The 22,176-nt window shown below is 50.4% G+C and overlaps 1 protein-coding gene across 6 annotated transcripts in view; it reads right to left on the bottom strand.

Annotated features, from left to right (window-relative positions):
- The window catches only part of KDM4B (lysine demethylase 4B), a 143,250-nt gene that overhangs the window by 85,363 nt on the left and 35,711 nt on the right, over window positions 1-22,176 (bottom strand). For all 6 annotated transcript variants that reach the window (XM_053579252.1, XM_053579248.1, XM_053579262.1 and 3 more), the window contains exons 3-6: window positions 16,782-16,947; window positions 11,018-11,193; window positions 9,599-9,713; window positions 3,306-3,499 (exon numbers count right to left, since the gene is read on the bottom strand). In XM_053579252.1, the coding sequence (XP_053435227.1) occupies window positions 3,306-3,499; window positions 9,599-9,713; window positions 11,018-11,193; window positions 16,782-16,922 (626 nt within the window). In that variant the 5' untranslated portion in view covers window positions 16,923-16,947. The remainder of the gene's footprint in view (window positions 1-3,305; window positions 3,500-9,598; window positions 9,714-11,017; window positions 11,194-16,781; window positions 16,948-22,176) is intronic.

The following is a 22,176-nucleotide window of genomic DNA, read 5'->3' on the forward strand; positions in this document are numbered from 1 at the left end:
TTGAGGCAAAGGTGCAGAGCGTCACCAAAAAAAAAAATAAATGGACTGACAATAAGACGTTCTAGTATGGCAAGAGGATCTGGCAAGCGCACAGTGTCAAAGACCAGAGAGACACCTATACCCCAGTCTCCCACCCAGTGAATACACCTCGCATGCCAGAAGGGGCAGGTGGGACTGAGTCAAGAACCTTGAAGATGGGAGGTCATCCTGAATTACCTGGGGGCCCAGTGTCCTCACAGGGTTCTCATACAAGGAACCAGGAGAAGTCAGAAGCAAAGAGACTGGAAGATGCTACGCTGCTGGCTATGAAGAGGGGAAGGGGCTTGAGTCAAAGGATGCAGGCAGCCTCTACACACTGGAAAAAGCAGGAGATGGGTTCTCCCTTGGAGAACACACAGGAGGCCCTGCCATACCATAACATTAGCCCAACAGACTGATTTTGGACTTCTCCTGAAATACAAGAGAATAAGTAGGCCAGGCACGGTGGCTCATGCCTGTAATCCCAGCAATCGGGAGGCTGAGGTAGGTGGATTGCCTGAGCTCACAGGTTCGAGACCAGCCTGAGCCAGAGTAAGACCTTGTCTCTAAAAATAGCTGGGCATTGACTTGGCACCTGTGGCTCAAGCAGCTAAGGTGCCAGCACATACAACTGAGCTGGCAGGTTCGAATCCAGCCCAGGCCCGCCAAACAACAATGACGGCTGCAACCAAGAAAAAGCCGGGCGTTGTGGCAGGCACCTGTGGTCCCAGCTACTTGGGAGGCGGTGGCAGGAGAATCACTTGAGCCCAGGAGTTTGAGGTTGCTGTGAGCTGTGATGTCACAGTACTCTATCCAAAGTGACAGCTTGAGACTCTGTCTCAAAAAATTAAAAAAAATAAAATAAAATCTGGGCATTGTGGCAGAAGCCTGTATTCCCAGCTACTTGGGAGGCTGAAGCAAAAGAATCACTTGAGCTCAGGAGTTTGAAGTTGCTGTGAGCTATGACACCACAGCACTCTACCAAGGGTGACAAGTGGAGACTCTGTCTCAAAAAAAAAAAAAAAATAGATTCTGCAGTTTTAACCACAAAGACTACAGTGACTTGTAAAACAGCTACAAGGAGCTCACACAAACCCTATGTCTGATCCCAGTGCCTTCCCACCCTCCCTGCTGTCTTAGTGGGACCTACTACGGATGGCAGGAAAGGGGTTCCATTGTGTCCGTGTCAGAGGTCAGGAGAGGGTGGTCACACATAATGCACACAGGACCAGGGAGTGTAGGTTCCTACCTGGGGGGGGCCTCCATCTCACCTCCCTGCATCAGTGACATCCTGCTTAGCATCTAAGAGGGACCAACTCCTTCAGCCTCAGATGACCATCTAGAAGGGTGCTAACCTGCTCATGAAGAAGACAGAAAAAGAACAGGGCTCCTAAGGGTCCTATTCCACTTTCAAGTCAGAATCCCAGTGCTCAAGGATGGCCTGCAAGTTCTGGATGTTCTGACATTTGTCCAAACTCTAGCAAGCAGCTCAGCCAGCTATGCTCAGCAGAGACAGCCCAGGGAGTCCCAGTGGGTAAGATGGAGATTGCAGAGAAGGCCCTGAACCTCCTGGTTTTGTCACCCAACAAGTTGGACAGCACCTTCCCTGGGGGCACCAGGCCTGACCCGTGGCAGCACAGCTGTATCCTGCTCTTCCTGACACCACCTCCAGGACAGGTACTAGGGAAGAGAGACCCTAGCACTGTAGCTAGGCCCAGCCTTCCCTGGTGGTCTCACCAAGGGTTCACCCCAGAGGGAGGGAAGGGAGACTGGTCTACATTCTGCATTTTTGGTTTTTGAGCCTGAATAATGCCAATGAGGAGGAAGAGAGTGGGAGGAATATCTGGTTCCAGGGAGTGCGCTTCGGACTCCTCTTTCTATAACACTTAAAGAAAAGCCCACAGATGGCCTGATAGCCTCAGTGTTCAGGAGAACTTTGTGTCCCTACAACGCATATGTGGGCCTGGAGCCAGGGATTCTGCAGTGCCCCAAAAGAGGTGGGGCTGGGAGAGCTCAGAACTGAAGGGTTACCTAAAGGCTATGGAGGGCTGGCAGGGCCCACCCGAGCATCACTCTGGCCAAGGGTGGCCTGGAGAAGCCGCAGACCCTGCCTGGCGTGGGGGCAGCAGGGTGAGGCCTCAACTCCAAAGTAGCAGCTGTTTCCTGACACCAGGAGGTAAAGAAAGCCTCAGGCTTCCAGCCTGGGGCAGGTGGGGACACCCAGGAGAAGGCAGAGAGCCCTAGGTTCAAATCTCATGCCCACAACTTTAGGACACTGGTGGGGAGGTAGGTTCTGAGTAGTCTAGAAAGCAGTTTGATACCACCCCCCACCCAACAGATGCTCACAGGCTACTCTGTACATAATGAGAGGAGGTGGGTGGACTACCTCACACTAAATCATGGCCTCATGCTTCCTTCTCTGGAATCTACATTGCTGCGGGGGTGGGGCAGCTCTCAGCCGGGACGTCACAGTTTGCCCAGGTCTGCCTGTACCGCAGCTGCGCATGGACGCTGTGTTCTTCATCCCCACTGTCCCTACAAGGAAGGATGGGCCCTGTGGAGCCTCCTTCCCTCCCACCTCCTCTGAGCTGTGATGAGCAGGGTGACAATAGAACCTTCTAAGACAGCTAGGCAGAGGCAAAGCCCCTTGTTCAGAAGCTGTTCCTACTGCTGGAAACAGAGGACGAATGAAGGCTGCCACAACACAGAGGGCAGCGCTTACCCATGCTGCTGCAAGAGCTGGATGCAAAGACAGCGTCCAGGAATACAGCTGCTCTACTCAGAGACCAAGAGAATGGGCTATGTGGGACATCCCAACACTGCCCACAGGACCTATCGCACTTAAAGAGCAGACACCTGTAGTCTCTGTGGGGAGGCAGGCTTCTAGACCAGCACCTACACCAGCAAGCAAACCCCCCAAGTGGGGACTTGCTGTGAGCCACACCCCAAAATATGTAGGCCAAGAGTGAGGCAAGGGGAAGCACCCACCTGACAGCCACTCCTAACGAGGAGGAAGGAACTCAGGTGTGCAAACTCCAGGAATCTGAAAGGTTCAGCTCTTAAGACATGTATACCCCCCCATCCCCAGAGCTGGCAGCTGATCCTTGACCTTAAGCTGTCAGAACCTCCTGGCTTTTGCCCACCTTGCCTGGGAGAGTCCCTGCTGCAGAGGCAAGCCAAGAGCTTGGAGACTCACCCAAAAGGCAACGCCAAATTAATTGTTCTCCCAAGCATGGCCAGGGCTCACACCTGCCTTAGCAGCAGCCAGAAAAGTCACGGTCACTCACCAGGACTTGGGCTCCCCAAAGTGCAGATAGTTGATGCTATACAGGTCCATGTCCTCGGTATGCCAAGCAAAGGTAGTCTTCCACATGCCGAAGTACAGGTAGGGGGTGTTGACGCCCTCAATGATGGTACCACACTCGCGTTCCACCATGTCCAGGATGGTCCTTAGGCTGCCAATGTTCCACTGGGCCACGTCCTGCAGGACAGGAGAACAGCATTGGTGCCTGCCCAGACCTGCCATAGCCACCTCTAGGCACTGTGGGGAGGGCCAGGTTTGGTGCCCTCAAGTCTCAGAGTACAGGCTAGCCCTCCACAGAGACCCAAGGAGACTGCCTCCCTCCAGTGTCAGAAGCCTCCACAGACATCTGTTCTGAAGGGTCCACTGCCAGCGAGGCCTGCCAGGACAAGGATTGGCCCTGGTGCATAAGCTGATTAGGTTGTCCTGTCCAGGAAGGCCAGCTTTGCTGGAGCCACATGGAGCATACACCAATTACACATGCCAAGGCCTTGTCTCCAAGGCTACAGTTTGGTCATGAACAATTAATGTGCCTCATCAATGACGCAAAGGAGGAACTCAGGGCTAACTTAGCAAGGGTGCCAGAACAGACATTCAGTGATAGCACTTCCAGTAGCTTCCAACAGAGGAGATGGAGAAAGCTTTCAGAACCAGGCATGCATGGATGGAGTCCCCACCCACCAGCATCATCTATTCTTAATGGCACAAGCAAGCAAACCCTATCTTGTCATAGAGCTCATAAAATACATGTTAATCAACTCCAGTACCTAGAGGAAACCTGACGCCTACTAAGAGACCAAGAGGAACCCTGACACACTCGAGAACTCAAGTGCTATTTCCTTCCCTAGGCCACCCCAGCAAGGCTGCTCCTATGTCAGTGTCACCAGCCCTTGGACTTAGCAGGACCAACAGTTCCTCTTTGCAAGGAAAGCCTTAGGCAGGACCCCAGGACAGAGAGAGGGGGCAGTGCTGAGACCCCTTGTGAGAAGGATGAGGAGCCCAGGGTCCCCTGAGAAAGCAGGTGCTAAAGGTCAGGACAGCGGGCAGGGAATGGGTCACTTCCCAACCTAAAGCTCACTCTGATCCACCTCACTGTTCACATGGCATAAGCTAGAAGTAGGGGATGTGGGGTCTAGTCTGAGCTGGGTACTATTTCACCTTGTGGCCAGAAAAGATTGTTTTGCTGCTCTGGGCCTCAGTTTCCCCATCTATAAGAGGAGCATATTACACTAGGTCATCATGGAAAATACATGGCATGGAAGCCCCAAATCTTCCTTCCTGTGGCAGGCACAGCTCATCAGCCTTGGCCTGTCAGAGCCTACCCTCCCAGGGGCTATCACTGCAGACTGGAGATCCTCACTAGACTAGGCTCTACTTTTTGAATTTTTACTTAAAAACAATAATGTAGTATCCTTAAGAGAATGAGAAGACAAGCCACATACTGAAAGAAAATACTCACAAAAGACACACTAATAAAAGACTGCTGTCCAAAATACACAAAGAACTCTTCAATTCAAAAATCAGGAAAGGACAACCTGATTAAAAAATGGGCAAAAATGGGTGAACAGACAGCTCACTGAAAAAAATATACAGATGGCAAGGAAGTACATGGAAAGATGCTCCACATCACATGCCCTCTGGGAAATGCAAAAACAGTGATGAGATACCACAACACACCTGCTAGAATAGCCAAAATGCAGAACATTGATGACAGCAAATGCTGGAAGGACATGGAGCAAGAGGAACTCTCATTCACTGCTGGTGAGAATGCAACCAGTCTGGTGGTTTCTTACAAAATTGTCCATATTCTTATTATACAATCCAGCAACTGTATTCCTTCATATTCACCCCAAGGAGTTGAAAATGTATGTTCACATTGCCCAAACTTGGAATCAACAAGTGTCCTTCAGTAAGTGAATGGACAAACACTGGTACATCTAGACAGTGGAATATTATTCAGCACTAAGGAGAAATGAGCAGTCAAGCCATGGAAAGCCACAGAGGAACCTCAAATGCATATTGCTAAGTGAAAGACAACAGTATGAAAAGGCCACATACTGTATGGTTCCAACTCTAGGGTACTCTGGAAAAGGTAAAACTATGGACACAGAAAAAAAAATCAGTGTTTTGTTACTGGGGGTTGAGGGGAGAGCAGAATGAACGTATGGAGCACAAGGGATTTTTAAGGCAGACCACTACTCTGTGTAATCCATAACGGTGGATACATGTCACTGTACATTATCCAAACCCAGAGACTATACAATAACCAGAGTGACCCCTAAGGTAGACTAAGGACTCTAGGTGATAGTGATGTGTCCATGGAGGTTCACTGATTACAATCAAGAGCCCAGTCTGTGGGGAAGGAGTGCTGATTGTGGGAAAGGCTGTGTATTTGGAGACAAGGAGTATGTGGGGACTTACTATACCTGCTGCTCAATTTTGCCGTGAAGCTAAAATTGCTCTAAAAAGACAAAATCAATTTTAAAAACCCAATTATGTGAGATTTCACCTAGCACTAAGACCATTCAATAGGGAAAGAACCATCTTTTCAACAAATGGTGCTGGGAAAATGGAATATCCACATGCAAAGAGTAAATTTGGATCCCTGCCTCATACCATATACAAAAATTAACTCAAAATGGATCACTAGAGTACGTATGAAACTTTTTTGGGCGGGGGACAGAGTCTCACTCTGCCACCCTGGGTAGAGTACTGTGGCGTCACAGCTCACAACACCCTCAAATTCTTGGGCTTGAGCAATTATCTTGTCTCAGCCTCACTAGTAGCTGGGACTACGCCTGCACTACTATACCTGGCTAGTTCTTCTTTTCTTTCTTTTTTTTTTTTTTTTTTGAGACAGAGTCTTACTTTGTCACCCTTGGTAGAGTGCCATGGCATCATAGCTCACAGCAACCTCAAACTCTTTGGCTCAAGTGATTCTTTTGCCTCAGCCTCTCAAGTAGCTGGGACTATAGGCACCTGCCACAACGTCCAGCTATTTTTAGACACAAGATCTCGCTCTGGTTCAGGCTGGTCTCAAACCTGTGAGCTCAGACAATCCACCCACGTCAGCCTCCCAAAGTGCTAGGATTACAGGCATGAGCCAACACACCCAGCCTAAACTATAAAACTCTTAGAAGAAAACATAGAAGTAAACTTTCATGACTTTGGACTCAACAATGAATTCTTCATACAATGTGTATTGTGTGACACCAATACTCAAGCAATAAAAGAAAAAAATTTTTGTGATTTCTTTTTTCTTTTTTTTGAGACAGAGTTTTACTTTGTTGCCCTCGGTAGAGTGCTATGGCATCACAGCTCACAGCAACCTCCAACTCCTGGGCTTAGGTGATTCTCTTGCCTCAGTCTCCCGCGCCCACCACACCTGGCTATTTTTTTGTTGCAGTTTAGCTGAGATCAGGTTCAAACCCACCACCCTGGGTATTTGGGGCCAGCGCCCCACTGAGCCACAGGCACCACCCATTTTTATGATTTCAAAGACACCAGAAAAAAAGTGAAAAAACAATCCAAGGAATGGAGAATGGAAGAAAATATCTGTAACTACAACATCAGATAAGGGACTTATATCCTTAGTATATGAAGAACTCGTACAACTCAATAATAAAAAGATAAATAACCTAATTTAAATAGACATTTCTCCAAAAAAAATACACAAACAGCCAAAGAGCACATGAGAAGACGCACAACCATGGTCTTTAGCCACTAGGGAAATACAAATCAAAACCATAACAAGATACTACCTTACCCCATTAGGATAGCCAGAATCACAAAGACAAACAACAGCCAGTGCTGGTGAGGATGTGGAGAAACTGTGACCCCCTCCTTACCATGTTGCTGGTAAGGGTAAAACTTGGAGCAGCTGCTTTGGAAAAAAAAAAAATCAGTCTGGCAGCATCTCTAAAAGTTAAATACAAGGTTACCACATAGAGCGGCAATTCCACTCTTGGTTTCTACCCAAAAGAAATAAAACATGTCTGCATTATAGAGAAACTGGGAGCAAGTCCAGGCAGCAGATGAGAGTGATCCAGATGACCTTAGCACCTGACCTCCCTCACCTGTCCCCTCCTGGCCCACCCTTGTCCCCAAATCCTCTCATTTTCTATTCCCACTCATGTCTATCAGTGGGAATGTGGCCACAGCTGCTCTGCTAAGAACCCCAGTGGGCTTATTGCCTGACCTTTCCAGGCTGCCTTGTCTCTTTGAACAACTGGCCCCATTCTTAGACCCCCTCCCTCCTCCGCCCCAGGACCTAAGGAAGAAGATTCCTGAGCTGGGGTCTAGGAGATCTGGGTCTGAGACCTGTTTCTATTAATAACCTGCTGTTGTGACCTTGGGCCTCAGTCCCCATCAAGTTTTTGTAAGTGTACCTGGCAGTGAAGCACGAAAGCTTAGGGAGTACCTGAGCCCACAGATTTTAATTTTGAGCCTATGATTTGTCTGAACCCCCAAGGTGTTGTATTGGTATAATTTCCCAAACTTGCCAGTAAGAAGAACCATCTAGGATGTTTGTTAATAGAATGGATACCCAAGTCTTTCTCCTGGAGAGATGATTCGGTGTGTTTAGGTGTGGTTCAGGAGTCTCATTTTAACCAGTCACTCAGGTGATTTGTAGGATTTGGATGGACCTTGAAGACATCATGCTCAGTGAGAGAAGCAGACATAGAAGGTGTGCAGCCAGCTCCACACCTCCAACCTCTCAACAGAGAAGGAGAGGCCACTATGTAGTCATTTCTGCCCTCCTTTCATCGGGGTCTTGATGCATCACCATCAGTGGTGTGCCTGCTTCCAAGATGGTGGCAACAGTGGTGTTCAGCACGACTGGCCAAGCGTGTGATCTAGAGGATCCAAAGCTGTGATGCCTGCCCAGTGAGGGGACAGCCAGGGAGGTGGGTAGGGCAGAGGGGAATGATTACCATATTCCAGGGTATTATTTTGCATACAGATATCATTATTGCTTTCTAGAGTTAAACTTCTAATGCATAAACATAAATAAAAGAATTAAAAACATTTACATATATATGTAATTAGTACCACCTATAACACACATCCATATTTTTCCCTCAAAATTTGGGCAAAAAAGTGTGTGTTATACATGGCAAAATACAGTATATATGAAACATAAATTTTGTGTTTAGACTCAGGCTCCATCCCCTAGATACCTTGTTAGGTATATGCTAATATTACAAAATCTTTAAAAAATACGAAAATACAAAATCTGAAAAATATCTGGTCCCAAGTGTTTAGGATAAGGGATACTCAACCTGTATACACATACCATGAAATATTACCCTCAGCCATGACAAGGAAGGAGGCTCTGACACAGGCCACGATGTGGATGGACCTTGAGGACATCGTGCTCAGTGAGAGAAGCAGACACAAAAGGACACACAGAGTGAGATTCCATTTATATGAAATGTCCAGAACAGGCAGATCCACAGACAGAAGTGGATTAGCAGCTGCTGAGGAGGGGGGTGGTTGGGGAGTGACTGACAGTGGGGACAGAATTTCCTTTTGCAATGATGGAATATTCTAGAATTGATAATGGTGATAGTTGCACAACTCTGAATGAATTTACTAAAAACCATTAATTATACACTTTAAATGGGTAAATTCTATGGTATGTGAATAGTATCTCGATAGCATTATTTTATAAAAGAAACATAATAAACAAAAGATTCTACAGAACACTAACAACTGAAAATATTACATGGAACAATAATATTTGACAGACAGGTTCTGACTTCACACTTACAACCATGTAAACTTCAATTCTTTGATTCTGTTGGGTTGGTGGGATTAAACTCTCTTCCAAGAAGTGACAGCTCATAACATGGGTAGCAGAGCTGCACTGGGATGCTCTGGCTGGCAGGAGGTGCAACCAACACCGACCCACAAGTACTAAACAGCTTTGTCCAACTATGGCCGCATCAGGATGGCAGCTGACCAGGGTGGCAGGACACAGCAGCTAGGACCACCACCAAATGTCCTGTATTCCAACCCCAGCTCCAACTAGACACAGAGAGTACAGCTGTAGAGGGAAGGATGTGTTCACGGTGGGGGCTGCAGAGTTTGGTGAGAAGGACTCTGAAGATCAGAGAAATTACCAGGCTCCTGCCTTATTCGTTTTAGGCCTTGACCCGTAACCAGAGCCTAAGGAAGAGCAGCCTTCCTGTCTGATTTTAAAGCTGACCTACCAAGACAGATCTATCAGAGCCCTGTCTGCAGCTCCTCCCCCAGGGATTGGGTCCTGGCACTTACGTCGTCATACAGAGAGCCGCTGATGTCAGCCCCATAGATTGGGGACACGAAGGTGAGGTTCTTCCAGTACTTGCGCTCCAGGTCATCGAAGTCCTGGTGGCGTGGGGTGCAGTACCTGTGAGCAGACACCCCGCCCAGCTCAGAGTAGGCGCCCAGCACCCATCAGTGCCTGGGGTTTGAGGTGCCTACAGCACATAGTGGGAGAAGCTGCTCAGACTCCCTGCTGCCCCACTGTGCATGCAGAGTGCTCATCTGTGGTAAACGGACCCACTCCCATGTACCTAGGCCCAGGGAGTCAAGTCTGAACAAAGCCCAGGGGGAGCTGGGCAGGGGACAGAGGCCCCAGATGGCTCTTGTTATCCCCTGCTCTGCAAAGACCAGGACTATTGATGGTAGGCCAGGCTTCATTAGCCCCAGGCACCAGATGAGATGGATACATATACCCCGCCCACATGGACCACACCTGCATCAGCTCTCAGGGGTGAGTGGGAGACCATAGAACAGGGATGGGGATAGCGCAAAAGAGTGGGTCTGTGAGTACATGGACTGTACCCATTGCGTGTCCTTTTAGAACCAGGGAGCAGACTTGTAGTCAGGCAGATACATGCATGTGTGCCGTGTTGAGTGTCTGTGTGTGTGCCCATGTATGTGTCTGTATATGTATCTATGTGTGTGCCTGAGTGCCTAAGTGCCCACGTGCCCGGCAATGTGCCTGTGTGTCAGTATGTGTGCCTATGTGTGTCCACATGAGCTTGCATGTATCTGTATAGAACCAAGGAGCAGTATTTACAATCATGCAAATATTTACCTATGCTCATGTGCCTGTGTATGTGCCATGTACCCACCCACATGCCTGTGTGTCTGTGTACCCAAGTGCCCATGTGCCCACCCATGTGCCTGTGTATGTGTCTATTTGTGTGTCCAAGTGCTCGCCCAAGTGCCTGTGTGTCTATGTGTGTGCCCAAGTGCCCACCATGTGCCTGTGTATGCGTCTATTTGTGCACCTGCCCATGTGCCTGTGTATGTGTCTGTATATGTGCCTGAGTGCCTGCCCATGTGCCTGTATGTGTTTCTATATGTGTGCCTGTGTGCTCATATGGAAGCAGGGAGCAGTATTTATACCAGCCCTCTCTGAGTATACCAGTATTTATACCAAAGAGCCTTCTCTGAGGAGGGCTGTCACCTAAGGAGTCACAGGAGAGTATAGGGGACGCACTCCTGGGCCAGGGGTCAGGGCAAGGCCCTGCAATGAGGGTCAAACTGTGTGGTCCCTCTCAGTGGGTGCCCCTCTGGGAAGTGGGGGCTCTGGACAGGGGAGCAGAGACCCATGCAAAGCCCACTGAGCTGCTCCCCAGTCCCCACATCACTGGGCATGCTACCCTGTGCTGGGTCTCGGACTCTACCCACTGCCCCACGCACTTTTCGCTGTTGGCCAGGCGCCGGTACTCCCCCACCGTCATAGCCTTCTTCTGGATGTTGTACTGTGTGAAGAGGCCTGACTGCCCCGTTACCACCTGCTGGATGGGCGCTGGGATCACCACGTCATCAATGTCGTCATATGTCTGCCGTGGCTTCCACTCCTTCGGGGGAATGATCTGAAAGACCAAGAGGGGAGTCAGCAGTGCCTTCCAGGCAGGCGCCAGGTGAGCACCAGGTGGAGACAAAGCAGAGGGTGTTGCCCACTCTCCAGAGACCAGCACCCCTCAGATCTGAGCCTCAAAGTGCACTCTGGGGGCACTAGAAGCCCTCCCTGACGGTGCTTCAAACTTCCCAGGAGATTGGCATCGCCTGACATGAGTCCCCACCTGGGGACAGAGCTGCAGCCTCCTGTATCCTGGCCAATCAGTGTCTGCACCTGGCCTAGGAAGTGGAACAGGCCTCCAAGCACCAGAGGCTGACCCCAATTCATACTTGTATGACCACAGACTGAGCAGACATAGGTGGGGCTGGATCTCGGTGCTCAGAGACCCGTATTTGGGGATGCCTACATTTGGCCACAGGTGCTGTGAGCTTCCAACAGTACTCTCCAGCAGCAGGAATCAGCCCCACACCTATAGCCAGCTCCTCCAGAGCTCAGAGACCTCCACAGAGCCACACACACCTAGACCGGGGGCTAAGACAAGCTCTCACTCCCCAGTGTCTCTGCTCAATTGAGACCACTGACAGGGCATCTGAGCTCTTGATGACAGAAAGGTTCAGAAACAACGAGCAGCCCTCATGGGACATGCACAACTGGGAAGAGGGCAGATGGTGCTCAAGAGAGATCAGGAATCCCTGTGGCAAGCTAAGAAGCTAGAAGGTCAAAAAGTAAATGAGAAAAGAGAGTTGGGTGAGAGGGTGACAATCCAAACAGGATGAGGGAGGCACTGATCCAGACACCTAGAGCCACGGGGCAGGATAATAGTCATGCTCAGCAGGGCCCAGCACATCTGCTCCCTGGGCAGTCACTGCTCCCATCCGACAGCTGAGGAAACTGAGGAACGGAGCAGATCAACAACACAGCCAAGGGCACTCACTGGATTCAGGGCAGGATTCTAGCCCTATGGGAATGTTTGAACAGTACCCAAGCGCCCCCAGGCCAGCCCCAGGACACAAAAACACACAGAGAATACAGGCAGGAGAATGATGGGTGCCATCCCTAGATATTAAGCCGATGGCTGTGAGGGCCTCACCTTAGCTCATCCTGGAGGTATGGGTCCAAAGCCCACTAGGGGAGCACACTCCTCCACACAGGGTCCCGGCTTCTTCACCCACCTGGCTCTCTCTCCTCCAGTTGGGGTGAGCCTTTGGGGAAAGGAGATCAGATCTCCCACGGGTGCTGGGGTCTGCTGGAGCCAGGCCCATCTCTGTGCAGGCCCTGCCAACAGCTCCAGAGCATCACACCCAGGTCTGAGAGGTAGCCAGCAAGCCCCATGTCTCCTGACTCCTTCCAGAAGCCTGACCCTCACCTCCAGACCAGTGAGAGAGAAACAAGGACCATCATGCACCGTGCTGATGTCCAAGCCTGCTGACAGCTTCCAGAACACCTGAAACCCATTCACCATCCCCAAGGATCCCACTATCACATCAATGGAAAGTTATGTTTTGCTTGGGCAATAAAAACACTTATTCTCCAGTTGCCTGTTACCAACAGAAAGGTGCTGCCTCTGCTATTGGTCAGCCTGCACAGATTTATTCACCAAAACAACAATAGCACGAAGTGGTTTTCAACTGAGGTTGGACCTGTCCCCTGGACAGTGACCGGGGACATTTGTGGCTGTCATGACTGGGGAGGCAGCTCCTGGTGTCAAGTAGGTGGAAGCAGGGACGCTGCTCAGTACCTGTGGCACCCAGGATGGCCCCATTCCAGAAGATAAGCCAACCTCAGTGTGCACAGGGCCCAGGGGAGACCCCAATTTAGAGTTAAATAGGGAAGAGCAACGTCCCAGAGGATGTGATTGTCCGACCAAGAACTCACTCTTTCTGGGACTTCTCCTCTACCTCCAATGTAAATGGTGGTCATAATGCAACAGCATCTCTGGTGGAGGCCACAGGACAACAGCATGCTAGGGGCAGCTGCTAGTCTACAGTTTTCTGAAATTTCAAGAGAGACAGCTAAAGAGTCAGGTGAGACACTAAAAATTTAAGACTAGGAAAGTAAAAACAAAAGGACCTGTTCCCCTGGACAACCAGATGTCCTTACAGAGTAATGAGTTCTGTGATTACAGGTTCCATGAGCCTGGGTGACCTCTCATCATGCAGGTAAGGCCTGACACCCTACCCACTCTGAACCCATGACCAGAGGTGTCTGCTGAGAAAAGCAATGAACTCACTACTTCACTTCTATTGGAAAAAATCTGTCCATAATCCCAGTCTGCTAAATGAACAAAAACACTTCATTCCCAATTTTCCTGCTCTAAAAAGAGTGCCTTGGGCTACTTTGTACATTTCTACCCTCCATTATGGGCACTGCTGCAGTAAAGACATCTGGGAATTGAGGCAGGAGGCTTCACACACGCCCACGACGCCTGGTCTGCACACTCGGGAGCCACACTTCACTTGGCACCTGAAGCAGGTGCTGATGGGCTGCGTGAACGAGGCCACTTCCAGCTGGTCTCAAACCCAAAGCCTCTGGGGAAATCCCCTGGGATTGGTGGAATGGATTATGGCTGAACACTCCCTAAATTCTACCATGATGAGGATCTGGAAGGAGGTCTCCATGCAAAGAATATTTAAAGGACGTCACCTGAAGAACCCTGGAGCATCCCAACCACACTCAGGGCCCTGCTGGCCTGGCACGGCCCCTGAGGAGCCACACATGGGTCCTGAGGAAGCTTCAACCAAAGCTGGGAGGACAGACAGGCTACATGTCCATGGTAAAGGAGGTGGACTCCAGGTAAGTAACAAATCCGGGGGTGGCCAGGACATCTCCTGCCCATATCTGCCTGCAAGCAGCTAAGCCCCTGCCTCCACCTCAGCTCCACTGGGCCATGCAGATTTCAGGGGGGCAGGTAGGTACCACCAGATACAGCTTTGATAACAAGAAAGCTTTCATCGGGCTTTCATGTCCTGAGGTTTCATTACAGAAAACCCCCCAATCCACCATAAACATGCACACACATGCATGCCTGCAGCTCAGAACCAGGGAAATCCAGGTAAAGGGGACCCACACGTACCCACCGCTTGCTCAGAGCTGGCAAGGTACCACATCCCTTCTCTGCAGTGGCTGGCCTCCCTGAGAGCTCAGAGCCCCCACCTGGAAAGCACGGGGGTGGGCAGAGCAAGAACAGATGCTTCCCAGGCCCGTCTGTCATCGCAGAGTCTGTGTGCACCACATGCAATGTCAATGTGACTCCACAGCTGCTGAGTGCTCCTGCTGACTTGTGTGTGAGCACTGCCTCCCCGCCCGCCAACTCTCCCTTGAGTGCCCACCAGACACCGGTGCACACTCATCCCCACGAGCACACGGGATACCCTCTGCCAGCCCCCTCAATGAGTTTCAAAAAGAATTTTCCACATCAGTTGGAGAGAAAGCAGCACATACACCACTGAGGAAGAGTGAAAAGAACACACAAAACAAAAGGCAGAGGGAAGATATGCTCTGACAAAAACACCCAGGCTAAACAAGTTTCCCCTCCACTCAACTAAATTAAGGGAAAACTGGTCCCTTGGAATGAATAAGCCTGAAGCAGGACATCAGGGCCCAAGAGAGACAGAGTAGAAAGAGCAAGATGGAGGTGACAGTGGGGGACAGAGCGATGGGTGCATCCAAGGCCTCAGCAGTGGGACAGGAAGAGCTGGACGTGCCTGGGGAAGAGGAGGCTGGGTGGAAGTTGGAGGATGCAAGCAAAGTGACAGATTGGACACTCAAAGGAGCCTCAAAAGGAGAGAACAGGACAGTTTGAGATATTACTCGCCACAACACTCCTGACATGACAGGTGACTCGACCCAGACCCAGTGATAGCAAGGGATGCAGACATCCCTGGAGATGTAAAGACAGCCCAGAGGTGAGATGATGGCTGGGAGGACTCAAGCTGAAGGGAGCCCACCTCCACCATGGACACTAGAGAAGGGGCACCTGAGCCTGTCCTGAGACAGCATCTGCAGCTAGGCAGGCTCAAGGGAGCGCTTTACATTGAGGTGGTCGCACCAAAGCCATTTCAAGGGAGAACTGAAGCTAGAATGGTGGCAGCTGTTTCTACACTGTCCTGGTGTGCCTTGGACATTATCAGGCTTGGGGGGCAGGACCAGCGGTAGAGTCAGCTGCTTCCTCATCTCCTAAGACTGAGAAATACAGAAATAACAGTGTGAACTTGACATTAAAGGCATGAGGGACCACTGACGGGAGAGGTGAGTGTTAGTGACAAAATCCACCAAGACCAGGCAGTGGGGGGTGGGGGGTGGAGGTCCCAGGGGACAGACAAGACCTCAGAAGTCAGTAGACCACAACTCACTACCTGCTTCCGTGCAGCCTTCAAGCTAAGAATATTTTTTTCATTTTTAAATGGTTGGGGGAAAAAACACAAGACAACTATTTTGGGACAAACGAACAAGATACAAGATTCACCCTCCAGGGTGGTGCCATGTGGCCTGCTGAGCTGAGAGCTCTCACTGCCTGGCTCACTGTACACATCGCCTGCCAACCCTGGTCTAAAGGAAAGAAAATGAGGTCTCTCTGCTGAAGTGAGAATCAAAGAACAAGTGAACTGACAACCCCAAATACACAGATCTTTCATCTTCCAAATAGTCTGGTGAACACTGTCCAGGCAGGCTCACCGGGTCCCAGGAAGTACACAGAGTACAGGCCCACCTGCAGCCACTGCCAAATACGCAGAAGAGCTGCATGCTGCCATTGACATCCAGCAGCAACATGGGGCATGTCTGTATGTCTGTGCTCACACATGCACAAACACATACACGTTATTCTTAAGAGATAAAAGAGCCGGGCATGGTGGCTCACGCCTCTAATCCTAGCACTCTGGGAGGCTGAGGTGGGTGGATTGCACTGAGCTCAGAGGTTTGAGATCAGCCTGAGGAAGAGTGAGACCCCATTGCTAAAAAAACATCCAGGTATTGTGGCGAGTGCTTATAGTCCCTGCTACTCGGGAGGCTGAGGCAAGAGAATCACTTGTGCCCAAAAACTGGAGGTTGCTGTGAGCTATGATGACATAGCACTCTACTAAGGGTGACAAAGTGAGACTGTCCCAAAAGAAAAGGACAAAAGAAACCAGTAACCATGTTGCCTCCAAGGAGAGGCTCATGACAGGAGCTGGACGGGGAAAGGACTCCTACACTCTACCTCCCATTTGACTCTGCCAGACCTGTGCTTTACCATCTCAAAAAAAAAAAAAAAAAAAAAATTGACTAGAAGAATAAAGACAAAAAAAGGCTTCCCCCAGCACCATCTCCCCCAGGGAAGGCTTCTTAGACTTCTGACATCCCTTGGATGATGGATGGACACCACCATGGTATAGTTCTGTGTCCCTGCCCCTGCCTACCAGCCCCCTCCGGCCAGGGACTGTGCCTAATAAGGTGGCTTGTGTTCAGAGTGGTCCTACCAACAAACATACTGAAGTTCAGAGTGGTCCTACCAACAAATCAAAACATGCACCGCCTTTAGAGAAAGCCAGTGCTGCGATCCAGGTGACCAAGAGGTATGCCATAGGCTAAGTGAGAGCTGCATTGGTGCAAGATGTCACCCACCTTGGCCAGGCCCGCCCGATGGGCTCCCTGTGACTCTATGTAGGCCACATATTTGTTGAAGTCCTTAAATTCTTCCATGGTTGGGCGAAACGTCATGATCTTACAACTGGGGTTCTGGGCCCCGTGGTCTTCAGATCCCATGGCGGCAGCTGCGTGGGTGCCACACCTGCAGAGGGAAGACAAGAGAGGGTGAGCAACCCACACTGCCACTCTTTTCTTGGAGGCCTCCTCTCTGGGAAGGCACTAAAAATACCATGGCCACTGAGGACAAAGGCAGCCAGACCCTGGAAGCCAAGCTAGAGCAAGAGAAAAACCCGAGAGCAGCCTCATCATTCTGCACTGAGTACGAAAGACTGCAATGACTTCAACTAATTAAAAGCAGAGGCGTCCTAGTTTTCAAAGCCAAGGCGATACTGGAAGGTAGTGCACTAATTTTAAACCAGGGATCCTTGGAAGTAAAAGCTCTTATCATCAGAGATTCATCTACGGTCACTGGCATCAGATTCAAACCAATACATCAATATATCTTCTTCTGAGCTAGCCGTGCACGGGAGACGGCAGCGACTGCTGGGTTCTCAGGAGCAACCAAGGCCATGAAGAGTATCCCTCATGCCCACTACTCAGGCAGGACCACTGTGAGGAGCCTGTGGTCACTTAGGGACTGGCCTGGCCACTGGCAGAGGAATCAGGCCCATGACAGGAACCTCTCTAACCAGCAAGATGGCCAGTGTGGCTCACCATGAAAGATGCTCAGTCACAGCTGGTCATAAGCAGGCCCAGATGGCAACACGTGGAAGGTGGCCATGTGACTCACTGCTGGGACAGACCGTCCTTGCTGGGGAGGCCACAGGCTGCCGTGGCATCTCATATCCTGGGTTTCGGGGTAGGTGCTGGTAGCCACCCTGACCAGGATGAGGCTTAAGTCACAGACTCTGGAAAAAGCTCCCCTTTGGCATATCAAATTCTCTAAATACAAGGTAGAAAGACTAGAGTCCCTCTAGGTTGGAAAAGGTAAGAAAAACCCAAGTGCACACAAACCCAGAACCTTAGGAAAAAAATTAACAAAATCCACCTCCCAACCTTGCAATCCCCAAAGTGATCTGCCACCTGACAGAGCAAGGGAGGATCCGCTCCATCTAGGGAGTGAGCTCTCAGAGCTTCCAGGACACAGCCAGGACCTGGGCCCCACTCCCCATAGCGCTCCGTGTGGCAAACGCTAGGGGGCAGCAGACACCCAAGAGTACAATGCAAGGTCAGCTCTAGAAGCTCCAGCCAGGCTTGCACTTTCCTCCAAGCCCCTTTGTCAGGAAAAGGCAAAGCTAGGGGATACCCCATCAGGGCCACAGGGGCAGGAGCACGGAGAGCATCTTGAAAACGTGACAGCACGCAAAGGAAGGGCTTGTCAGAGATACCTCCAAAGCAGCAAGACCACTGCTGGGTCTCCAGCTGCCTGCCTAGGAAGCCATCTAGCTGGGGGCCACCACACTATCCCAGCACCAACCAGGTCCCTTTGAGTGATAACTTACCAAGGAGGACACAGAAGCCCCCAGAGGGAAGCCCAGGTCACACAGCAGGCAGGCAGTCGGGGCCAGTTCTCAGCCAGGCTCTGCTGCAACCCCTTTCCCTGTGGCACCTGGTTGATGGACACCAGGCCCACCCATGCCCATCAGCCTCATCCTAGCTGGTTCACACATGGCCTCCTCCTGTCCCCTAGTGTCCTACAGCAAGGGCCACACACATTCCCAGGAACTCCTCATGCCAGGCCCTGACCATTAGGCTGTCAAGGTCACCCTCTTCTGTGGTAGATGGTCCTGCATAGTATGTGTATTTCAAAATACCAGCTTGTCAGGGGCAGGGCTGGAAGGCCCAGGGATGCCTCAGACTCATCATCCACAAAACAAGGAGCTCCCTACAACTGGCAGGGTGGCTGGGGGGTCACCTGGAAGATACACAGCTGCCTTGATGGCTGGCAGCACACACTGCAATATCAGGGGACCAAGTACCATAGTAGTCCCCCACCATCAAAACCCATTTGGCAGAGACAGCTTTCCATCTAGAACAGTGGTTCTCAACCTTCCTAATGGTGGCCCTTTAATACAGTTCCTGTGGGTCATGACCCACAGGCTGAGAACCGCTGGGCTAGAAAGTACGTGCTTTGCAAGTGTGTAAGCTGATGATATATAAACAAGTTTGAAAATGAAGGTACGCTGTTGTAAAGTTATCAGGACAATCTGAGTAGGTAGCCCGAGGTTTCCCTAGGGCACTGCCCCTTCCTGTCTAGCCCTGATGGCATCTCTCCATCAGCTGCCCTGCTGAGAGCACCCCACCAGCCCCACTGGTCACTGCCTAGGAGGGCTGGCTGTCAGGTGATGCCCCATGCTCCCCTGTGAGTCCAAACTGCATAGCCCCATACTATCAACCTCAGCTAGTTCTGCTGCCAAAGCACAGTCCCCAGCAGGGACCAGTCACAGCAGTGGGGGCATGGGAGGAGCAGCAGTCCCTCCCAGCTGAAAGCTGCCTTGGAGGAGGTGTCAGAACATCCCTCAGCCATGGCCCCAGGCATATCAGCCTGCCACTTGTCACCACGTCCCAGAGCAGCTCCAAAAGCCTCCCTAGCACGAGACAGCAGTATTCTCTTGTCTCTGGTCCAAGCTGCATAAAGGGCTCTCGTTCAGGAAAAAGAAGACCTGGGCACCAAAACATTCTCTGCTTTATTCTACTCCACTGGGAGCACCACCCATAGGCCATATTTTCCACAGTCCCTAAACTCACAAAGCCTATAGGCTGGGGACACTCACAGATGATCACTTGCTGCCCAACTGTAGGCTGCTTGACCCCAGTGTCAGGAAACCTTTGCCAGCCTGCTCTCTAGTCATGGTACCAGATTAACATTTCACCTCTGTGCTCAGCTGGCTTTGTGCATGATTTAGCTTGTATACCCTGACCTTCCAAACATCAAGATATGGTCAGGTAAGAGCACAGGGCTCCGGGAGACATGCAGTGTGGGACAAGAACAGCCTTAGAGGACATCATGGCCCTATGGCAGAAAGTTCCAGTATGGGATGGCCTCACAGAGGTTGGACTGAGACAGCCACAGGGATAAAGAGGCTGGAACACAGGAGGCCATTCTAACCAATTTAGAATGCATGTTCAGGTGCAGCACCTGTGGCTCAGCAGCTAAGGCACCAGTCACATACACCGGAGCTGGCAGGTTCGAATCCAATCCGGGCCTGCCAAACAACAATGACAACTACAACCAAAAAATAGCCGGGCGTTGTGGCAGATGCCTATAGTTCCAGCTACTTGGGAGGCTGAAGCAAGAGAATCACTTAAGCCTAAGAATTTGAGGTTGCTGTGAGCTGTGACACCATAGCACTCTACCAAGGATGACATAATGAGACTCTGTCTCAAAAAAAAAAGAAAAGAAAAAGAAAATAGAATGCAATGTTCAAGACTGGGCATGGTGACTCTATCTATAATCCCAGCACTTTGGGAGGTCAAGGCAGGAGGATCAGCCCAGGAGTTGGAGGCTACAGTGAGTTGTGATGAAGTCACTGCACTCCAGCCTGGGCCACAGAGCAAGACCCTTTCTCTTAAAAAAAAAAAAAAAATGCAAATCCAAGAGGCCAAAAGAAAGGTGAGCTTGGCTAGATGGGGGCTCTCATGGGCACCAAAGAACTGAGGTCAGAAGGGGTGGCTTCAAGTGCCTGGCTGATGACTGACCTACTATCAATTTGAGAGCTGCATAAAGAAGAGCTAGGGCTGCTGTAACAAATGACCACAAACTTAAGAGGCTAAAAACATAATAAATTTATTATTTTCTTATAGTTCTGGAGACCAGAAATCCAACACAGATCTCACTGGAGCTGGGTTCCTTCTGGACATTCCCCTTGTCCACAGGCTGCCCGAATCCCTCACCTCAGGGCCCCTTCCTCCCTCTTCAGAGCCAGCAGCACAGCATCTTCTAGTCTCTGACTTTGTTGTGTGAAGATCCTGTGCTGACACTGGCCCCACAGGTAATCCAGGATAACCTCCCATCCCAAGGTCCTGAACTCAGTGGGAAAAGGGTTTCCCATGTGCAGTAACACACCCGCCAGTTGCAGGGACCAAGATCCAGACATCTTTGGCACCATTATTCAGTCCAGCACAACTGGCATGTAAAAAAAGGTATTATGGGGCAGTGCCTATGGCTCAAGGAGTAGGGCGCCAGCCCCCATATACTGGGGGTGGCAGGTTCAAGCCTGGCCCTGACCAAAAAATGCAAAATAAATAAATAAATACCCAGGTGTTGTGGCAGGTGCCTGTAGTCCCAGCTATTCGGCAAGCTAAGACAAGAGAATCTCCTAAGCCCAAGTGCTGGAGGTTGCTGTGAGCTATGATGCCACAGCACTCTGAGGGTGATAAAGACTCTATCTCAAAAAAAAAAAAAAAGGTATTATGCAAAGAAATATGCAACTATCACCACATCCTTCCAACCCCTCTCAAACTGGAGACTGCTTCTGGCTGGTGCATTTCAGGTACAAAGAGCAATCTTCCCATGCTGATTCAAAAGCAGTTTCCAGAAAAATCACAAACACGAGTGAACTTCTCCTGACATAAACAGATGAGGATGGTGCTCTAGGTCATAAAGCACTGAGAGCTGCTTGTTCCTGGACACAAGCTCACTCCTGAGAGAGTCTGCAGGAAAAGCCTGCAGCCTGAGAGAGGCAGACAGAAGCAAGCTCCAGGTGCTGGCTCTCCCAAATGTCCAAAGCCTGCCTCTTGATGTTGGTGCCAGTGTTCCTTCAGGCTGGACTCCGACCAGTGGGATTTCCAGATTGTGAGGTTTACATCTTGTTATTATCTGGAACACTCAGGCTGAGGTACTGGCACAAGCCAGTCTAAAGGCCTCAGATGTAGCCACAAGGTGAGAAACACAAGCTTAGGGCATGATGGTCCCCAGGTAGAGCACCTGCCATTCCTGCCTCCATCCACACGAGAGGTAGTCAGAGGAAAGGTAAGCGCAAGACCTGGAGTCAGGCCCAGCCCGGTCACTAACCCCCAGAGCAAGTACCTGACACCCTAGGAGACCATGACCAGGGCCATACCTTCAGAAGGTAACACCTGACAGTGCCTGGCCCCAGGAGCCTCTCCCATGCTGAGTGACTACACTGCCCAGAACAAAACCTGCCGTGGTCTAAGTCGTGCCTCCAAGTCTTGCTACTCTCCATCTGCGTAGCAGAGGTTGCCCAGGTTCAACCTGTCCTTCCACCCAAGTACTCCCAAACTGCTGCGAAGAAATGTATGAACAATCACTTGTGCCTGTCTGGGGGCTGTGTAAAAAGCAGATGGAGGCAAATGAAGAATGCTCATCAAGTTGCTTAACTTAAGCAAGGATGGGTGTGATGGCTCACTT

This window comes from Nycticebus coucang, chromosome 2 (genome assembly GCF_027406575.1).
Source record: "Nycticebus coucang isolate mNycCou1 chromosome 2, mNycCou1.pri, whole genome shotgun sequence".
Classification (NCBI taxonomy): Eukaryota; Metazoa; Chordata; class Mammalia; order Primates; family Lorisidae; genus Nycticebus; species Nycticebus coucang.